Genomic DNA, 8,095 nt, shown 5'->3' with positions numbered 1-8,095 from the left:
ATTGTACCTTTGAACATGAGTTCCTGCTAATTTCCTTTCTTTCCATAGTCCCCATCAAATCTAACAGATAGAGTCGGCAAATATTTGACAGACACTAAAAGTGTTAACTTTTGACAAACTTAAAATATTAAAATTGTTTAGTGCATACTTAAGGGACTATTTTGAACTTACCCTCAAACATAAGGACCATATTTGTCACTTTCTCTTTATTTACCTCTTAATTTCCTCCCCCAACTTCTTGTCACTGAAACATTAACCCAAAAAGAACCACAGCAATGGAAACTGATCAAGAACATGAACAAAAAACACAAAACCCTAACAATGGAACAACAAAAGATGAAATCAAGCTCAACCCCACTTCAAATTCAAAGACAAAAGTAGTATTGATAATGGGAGCAACAGGTGCTGGCAAATCAAAACTTGCTATTGATTTGGCTTCTCACTTCCCTATTGAAATTATCAATGCTGATTCTATGCAGGTATTTATTATCTCTTTGTATAATCACATAAAGTTTGAATCTTTTTGTATATAATGGTGACCCTTTTGTTTCTTGGATAGGTTTATCAAGGATTGGATGTTATTACCAATAAAGTTACTCCCCAAGAGCAAAAAGGTGCTTTCTTGCTCTTTTTTTACAGCAGAATTATTAATCCGTATAACTTTACAGTCAAACCCCTCTATAACAACGTTATTTGTCTGGATATTTTTTGGTTGTTATAGCGAAATGCCGTTATAGAGAACACATAATATAACATAACATGAAAAATCGGTTCCAAAGAAAACTTGGCCGTTATAGTGAAATATTGTTATAGTGGACGACTGTTGTATAAAGGTTTGACTGTATCTGCTGGTGTTTCTAGACTATAAGTTTAACAGCTGGTTTTTACATTTGTTTCATAATATATCTTCTTGTATTGGACTATATTGTTTTGATGAGTACAATATTTCGATAGATTGTATTGTTTCTCGTAGTTACATAATGACACTCACCAACAATCTGAAGAATAAACTTACAATATACAAAGAAAAAGTAGGGTACGGGGTAGAGTTATTATATAAAAAAGATAGGATAAAGGATAAAATAGGATTTATTAAGTAATAAGGGCAAGATGAGTAAAAAATAAGGTAACAATGCGATCACACTATATCGATCGTTACATACAATGTCACTTTTCATTGTTACATAACAACGGATTTGAAAGTATGATACAATAAAATTTAAGGTACAATCAAAACAAATATTGTATTTAAAAGTAACGTACAACCATCCAAAAAAGTAGTAAGAAAGGAAGAGAGATTCTTGGCACATAAGTGTAATATATATAATATACCAAAAGTTTTCTTTGGTTTTTAACTTGCCATTTCAATTCCTATTAAAACATGTTATTAATGGTAAAATAGAATACTACTATATTAAAGAGTTTTCAAGTGTGTTTTTGAATGGACCAAAAAGGAAGCTGCTGTATAAAATGCAACATAATACTGTTTATCTGCCTAATTTTACTGAGTATCTGATGTTTGGTTTTTTGGGTTGTTGTGTCACTGATAGGAGTGCCTCATCATCTTCTTGGTACTATCAGCCCCAGTGTTGAATTTACTGCCAGGGATTTCCGTGACTCAGCTATTTCTGTGAGGCCTCTTTCTTGGCGATCTCAATTCTTGTATTTATAAGGATTGTATTCCTTATATGCAAAACTATTGAATGCCCATTAGCATTGGATGCTATTGTACTGATATTGTAGTTACCATCAAAACTGCATCTTCAATATCGGCTCAAATAACTTTTGTTTGCTTTTCAAATGAGAAAATATGTTGTTGCCTTCTGCCTTGGTGCTTTGAAATTTTTCCCAAGGTTAGTTAACTTCTTGAAGCCTGTAGTCTAGGCACTAGGATGATCAGTCATTATTTGTTCAATTGAAAAACTACCACATTCTTCATAAAAGCCTCTTAGATTACCCGGAAGTCCAGATTCTATGGTAGAAATGCTGTAATAATAGTTGGGCTATGTAATACTCTTTTAAGTATTGAAAAGTGTTAGCAGGTCAGACAGAGTCCTGGCCGTTAAGCTGGCCCACTTAAAATCAGTGTTATCAAAGGCGCGCTTTAAGCGCGCTTAAGCCCTGAAGCGAGGCTCAAAACATGTTGAGCGCTTCGCCTCGCTTTATGTGCGCTTCAGTGTCGTCATCAAGGCTCTAAGACATACTTTTCCTTGCCAATGAGCCTCTCTTGAGGAGGTGACACTAGATGATTGATATTTCACTTTATCTTAATATTTTTACAATTTCTTTGTCCATATATTTGTTATTCATGCTTATTATTATTAATCTTGGACTAAACATATATATATATTTGTATTTTTGCACCATTGCGCTTTTTTTCATTAAAGCCCACGCTTTATAGTTTATATGCGCTTTGCGCTTAAAGCCCCAGCTGACCTTAGAGCTTTTTTCGCGCTTTTTGCTTTTGATAACACTGCTTAAAATTCATGAACATTCTGTAAATAACTTACTTTGACTTTTTTTTGGATAAGGTCACACTTTTTTTTAATTTAATTGTAGAAAAACTAGTCGTAAACTTTTTCAGCATATTCGTTCCAGTGCAAAGTGAATTTGAATGGTATGGGTATATCTCCATTTGTTTAAATATTAAACAATGAGGAATCTCTTTTGTTTTCTCAAAAAAGAAAAAAGAGGAATCTCCTTTCTAGTCACTAAAATTAGTGTATGGGGTGTGAAGGGAATATCTAACATCTATTTGCATGTAAAGAGCCTTTTTGTTGTCTATCCTTTCATCCCTGAAATTTGGTGAAAAGAATGGATACAGTTGACCCCATCCTATTGATGACCACTAACGTTAGAGCACATCTGTAACAAAAGAAAACGGAACTTTAGAGCGTATGTCTTGCTTTTCAAGCAAATATTAGTGGTGTTAGTAAAGAAAATTTACTTTGGTGGCTTTTTTTCACTAGGCTACATAACTAGCCAATCTTTCTCTATAGTATATTTGATTTCTGTCTTTCAGCTATCTTCTCTAGGAAAATATACTGTGAAAAGAACAGGTCTTGAAGCATATATATCCATTAATGGTCTTATCTCTCTACTTTTTGTGCTAATGTGATTTCTCTTTTTATTTGTATTTTCAGATAATAAATGAGGTATGGTCCCGCAATAGGTTGCCAGTTATAGTTGGAGGAACAAATTATTATATTCAGGTACACGTTTAAGCCTTCTTCACTCTCCAGTTTCTTGCTTGTGTGTCCATGAGTTCATCATGATAGGATTTCCCAAAGACACTAGAATCAAAGTGACACTGGATTGCAGACGTTGTCTACCTCAATAGTTCGCACTATTGAGAAACTTACTTTTCTCCTGAATGATTCACAAAGTTAGTTATAGAAAAAAGAAGAAGTTATAGAGTTAGATTTGCTGGATGCTTCCCCTTAATTGCCAGTGTTTTAAAATGATAAGCGTAAAAGTACGACAAGGTCCATGAGGCTTGAAGCGAAAAGCGAGAAGTGAGGCACACACTTCTTTAAAGTGAAGCGCACAGTTTGTAGATAGTTCTAAAATATTTATACATATATGAATTTAGTACTATGATAATTGATAACTAAAACTCCGCCTGTGTGAGCTCGCTCACATTGCCGGTCCCAAGCCCGGAAAAAGGAGGAGGGTTGCCGAGGGTCAATCGGAAACAGCCTCCCTACCCAGGTAGGGGTAAGGCTGCGTACATCTTACCCTCCCCAGACCCCACTATTGTGGGATTACACTGGGTAGTGACCAAGACCATAATTGATAACTAAAATGTAACTAAAATGACTAATTTCAGTATCTAATATGTAATAATGTCGATATTAATCTAACTCAAAGTTGAGATTTAAATAATCGACAACTTTTCGTTTCAATCACTTTGTGCATCATGGTTTGAGGCGCACATTCCTCTGAAGTGCAACTAGTATAGACTCCTTGCATGTACTCTTTTTTATCTGTTTATAAGTATGTTGGCGAGCAGCTAAATCTTTTGGTTTGTCTTTCCATTTTGCTATTTTACTTATTTGTGCTGTTCTTCTTTCCTGAAATTCTTCCTAGGTGTTTGTGTTAGTTATAGTTTTCTCAATTTGATTTGTTTGCATTCAAGCCGAGGGTCTCTCGGAAACAGCCATCCTACCTTGGTAGGAGTAAGGTCTGCGTACATTATACCCTCCCCAGACCCCAAGATGTGGGATTTCACTGGGCTGTTGTTGTTGTTGTTGTTGTTATTTGTTTGCATTCAGGCTCTTGTGAGTCCATTCCTTCTTGATGATTCTGTTGAAGATGCAGAGGCTAATTGCTTCAGCGACTCTCAAGGTAAACAAGTCTTTCTGTCTGTGTTTTTCGTCTTAATTAATTTACTCAGGATCGAAGATTTATAGGTTCTATTATCTTTCTTTCTCTGCAGAAGATGAGCAACCTGATCTTGAAGTTGAACTTATGAGCGAGGATTATGATTGTGCTTACAACCGTCTTAAAGATATTGATCCAGTTGCAGCCAACAGAATTCATCCAAATAATGATAGAAAGGTATGGTGATGTTTGGCTCCATATGACCTCTAATTTATGTGCATGACGCAATCAGCTGAAACCTTTCTGTCAGACACGTTGACGTTGACTATCTAACAGGAATTGCTTCTTAATCTAAGATGTAACAACTACAATGACATTGATCTAACATGAATTGGGTTTGATTTTGCACGTTGCTTCAAATTGCAAGCTACTAAACCCACATGTTAATACGTAACATCTTCATGTGTAGTCTGACATTGTTAAATTTATTCATAGAACAATAACAACCCAGTAAAATCCCACCAGGTGGGGTCTGGTGTTAAATTTATTCATAGGACTGAGCTAATTTGTACTGAAGACTTCTGTGTCCTGGAATGTACGGGAAAATGACAAAAATGATCCCTTATCTTTGGTAGGAGGTTCAAAATAGTCCCTTAAGTATAACTTGAGCAGTTTTTGTCAGATATTTACCACTTAAATTTAATCGAAACTGTGAAGATAGCTAATAGCCGTTGGGAACTCACATTTGGAAGTACAAATTTTGAGTTTACGTTTATTTTGGTCTATTTTTTGTGTCTGGTGTAGTTGTTATTTTGCGGTTTCTGGAATTTTGATGGAATTTTTTAGTGTTTCTGGCTAAAAAAATTTCCTCAGAGTTCTGGTTTAAGTAACAATCAGTGTTGGGTAAATATTCGACAGAGACTAAAGGTGCTCACTTTTGACCAATTTAAAGTTCTAAAACTGCTCAGTTGATACTTAAGGGACTATTTTGAACCTACCACCAAAGATAAGGGACCATTTTTGTCATTTTCTCTGGAAAGTACCTTGAGCATTTCTTGTGATTTCTGGTGTCTGAACCTATATGTTTAGACTTCAAAGTTGTCATGGAAATGCTTCGTATAGACTTGTGATTCCTATCTATTGTACAGAGGTTCTGATTGATGTATCCAATTGCCATAACCTGCAGATAAACCAATACCTGAATTTGTATGCACGATTTGGTGTTATTCCAAGCAAACTTCTTCAGGAGAGGACTGTAGAGGTGTGTGATTCTTGTTCACTCATTCATTTTATAAATTTAATTTTCCATTAAGTTAATTGTATTGATTTCTAGTGATAGTAAGATCTGGATTTTGCAAATAGCTGTAATTGTTTTTTAGCTACAACATGATGGAACAAATTGTTCCTTTAGGACCCTTTGCATTGAAGTCTTATTATAGAAAACGGTACTCAATTATCCTTGGCTATATAGACCCTTGTGGTCCGGCCCTTCCCCGGACCCCGCGCATAGCGGGAGCTTAGTTCACCGGTCTGCCCTATTATATATGCATCTTACCTTCTTTCAAGCAGTTTATAGAACTTTCCCTTCACTTTGCTAAAGCTCAAAATTTTGTGAGCTAATCAGCTTACACTGCTCTTGCTTTTATCTTTTTCCATCTGTGTATTTCGATACTACTGTAAGTCGTTGCAATGCCATGTTTCGTATGAGCATTCGGTACAAAAATGATAGAATGGTCGAAAGAGATACCTTTTTTACAGTTGATAAACAGAAAAATGAGATTGTTGTTTAGATTAATATTTTAGGGATATGCGGAGCAGACCAGTAAAATGAAAAGAGAAAACTTAGGACACTCTCACTCTTCATGTTATTTTGTTGCTTGTGGCAGGGCAGAACTGGGGTCAAGTTGATAATTCAAGACATGATTTCTGCTTCTTATGTGTGAATGCATCTCTTACCACTTTGGATCCATTTGTCGATAGAAGAGTTGATCACATGGTTGATGCTGGTCTATTGAAGGAAGTTTTTGACATCTACACTACGAATGCAGACTATACAAAAGGCTTGAGGCAGGCCATAGGTGTTAGGGAATTCGAGCCATTTCTTAGGCGTTACATACCGGAACATCAAAAACCTTGTGATGAATCTCATGTGCAGACACTAAATGATCAGACATTGAAGCAAAATATACAGCAGATTGTGGATTCCCCTGATGATAATGAATGGAAAACTCTTCTAACTGAAGCAATTGAACAAGTCAAATTGAACACACGGAGACTAGTTCGACGTCAAGTAAGTACTACTAAGCAGAAATTGGTTGATATGTTTAGAACAGAAGTTTCTTGAAACGAATTGCTGCCGTTTTATAAAGCATATCAAAGCCTCATAAAAGGATAGAGCATGAACTCCTACTACTCTTCTCCTTTATTATGAGGTGTTTGGCCAAGCTTTTAGAGAAAAAATAAGTGCTTTTGAGCAGTAGCAGAAGCTAAGAAGAGTAGTTTTTCCCCGGAAGCACTTTTGGATTCTTGGTCAAGCACAAAGCTATAATATTGGCAAAATTGCTTTTCAAATTCATTAGCTAAACACGAACTGCTACTCTCTAAAAGTACCTTTCCAAAAAGCACTTTTAAATAACCATATTTTGGAGGCTTAGCCAAACAGGCTTATTAGTAAGAGAAGCATTAATGTATACTACATCATTTAATACAAGAACAATGAAGTACTTGCAAAATTTCTTGCTGTGCGCTAGCTGTTACTGATCCTGAGATTTTTTGAGTTTCATTTTTTTTTAAATGTCTATTGCTGGTTGTCTGGTTGTTGTCAGCGGAGAAGGCTTAATCGGCTGCAGATGCTGTTTGGATGGAACATACATTATGTTGATGCCACAAAGTCCATATTAAGTATGTGCCCGGGTTTCTACTTAAATGAAATTTGACTTATGCTATTCTGGTTTGGTTGTTCTTGTCGATATTGCTCTGAGTTAACTTGCGTTTTTCAAACAGGTGGTGCTGATGATATATGGGCAGTAGAAGTGGTCAAACCCTCTGTAGGAATAATAAAATCCTTTCTCACTGGCGAATCCAGTACGGAAAATGGTGGCAATGTTTCTGAAGAAATGAAGTTGAAGCAAAAGGATCTCTGGACTCAGTATGTATGTGAGGTTAGTAACAGCTGCTATATTCCTCCCTTGCCCTTTTTCCGACTCCCTTCAAGTAATAGAAGGGAGACAAAGAAAAGAGTTGTTAGTAAAAATGAAGATAAACTGAAGTTTCCTTTATCAATATGTTAACAGTTTTACCGATATACATACTTATCAGTTTGTTTGCTAGCAGGCATGCGGTAATAAGGTCCTTAGAGGCGCGCATGAGTGGGAAGAGCATCAAAAGGGTCGTCATCATCGAAAACGAATTTCCCGGCTTAAGAAGTCGGGAAGCTTGTGCTTGTGAAGCAACATATATGTATACCTCCTCTGCTTATAGCACAGTTCTTTACATTTTACCTGTCATGTTAAAAATCTTACCCATTCTTTTTGTTTCAGTTGTCAAAAACGGTTGCCCTCATTCTGCTTAGTCTCTTCAGATATTATGTCTGTTTCTCTAAGTTGCCGTCAGTTTAAAAGTTAACTTAATGTACAATTGTCTTGCACAATACAGTTATTTGCATTGCCGGGGTTGTTTTTGTTCTTTTCGCGTTAATAAGACCGCTCTCTATTCTTTTCATTTGAGTTCGGTCCTTTAGAAGGCGTTCCCTGGAAGAGTGTTGCAGAAAGAT

General features: G+C 36.0%; 1 protein-coding gene across 1 annotated transcript; it reads left to right on the top strand.

The window, feature by feature from the left end:
* The first annotated feature begins 240 nt into the window (after window positions 1-240).
* On the top strand, window positions 241-7,884 carry LOC132600540 (tRNA dimethylallyltransferase 2). Its single transcript, XM_060313767.1, has 11 exons — window positions 241-479; window positions 560-614; window positions 1,551-1,630; window positions 3,144-3,212; window positions 4,275-4,347; window positions 4,439-4,560; window positions 5,510-5,584; window positions 6,215-6,613; window positions 7,149-7,224; window positions 7,327-7,484; window positions 7,657-7,884. The coding sequence occupies exons 1-11, from the start codon at window positions 276-278 to the stop codon at window positions 7,768-7,770; spliced, it is 1,425 nt and encodes a 474-aa protein (XP_060169750.1). The 5' UTR covers window positions 241-275; the 3' UTR covers window positions 7,771-7,884.
* Window positions 7,885-8,095: the final 211 nt, after the last annotated feature.

The sequence above is a fragment of the Lycium barbarum genome, chromosome 6 (assembly GCF_019175385.1).
Source record: "Lycium barbarum isolate Lr01 chromosome 6, ASM1917538v2, whole genome shotgun sequence".
Taxonomy (NCBI): Eukaryota; Viridiplantae; Streptophyta; class Magnoliopsida; order Solanales; family Solanaceae; genus Lycium; species Lycium barbarum.
Note: the sequence above shows the minus strand (reverse complement) of the source record. Positions and strands in the feature narration are given on the sequence as shown.

Bases quoted from the DNA above. Each gene is read 5' to 3' on its own strand.
- LOC132600540 (XM_060313767.1), top strand. From the start codon at position 276: ATGGAAACTGATCAAGAACATGAACAAAAAACACAAAACCCTAACAAT. The intron at 5,585-6,214 runs GTGTGTGATTCT...GTGGCAGGGCAG, and splicing joins TTCAGGAGAGGACTGTAGAG to AACTGGGGTCAAGTTGATAA. The intron at 7,225-7,326 runs GTATGTGCCCGG...TTTTTCAAACAG, and splicing joins TGCCACAAAGTCCATATTAA to GTGGTGCTGATGATATATGG.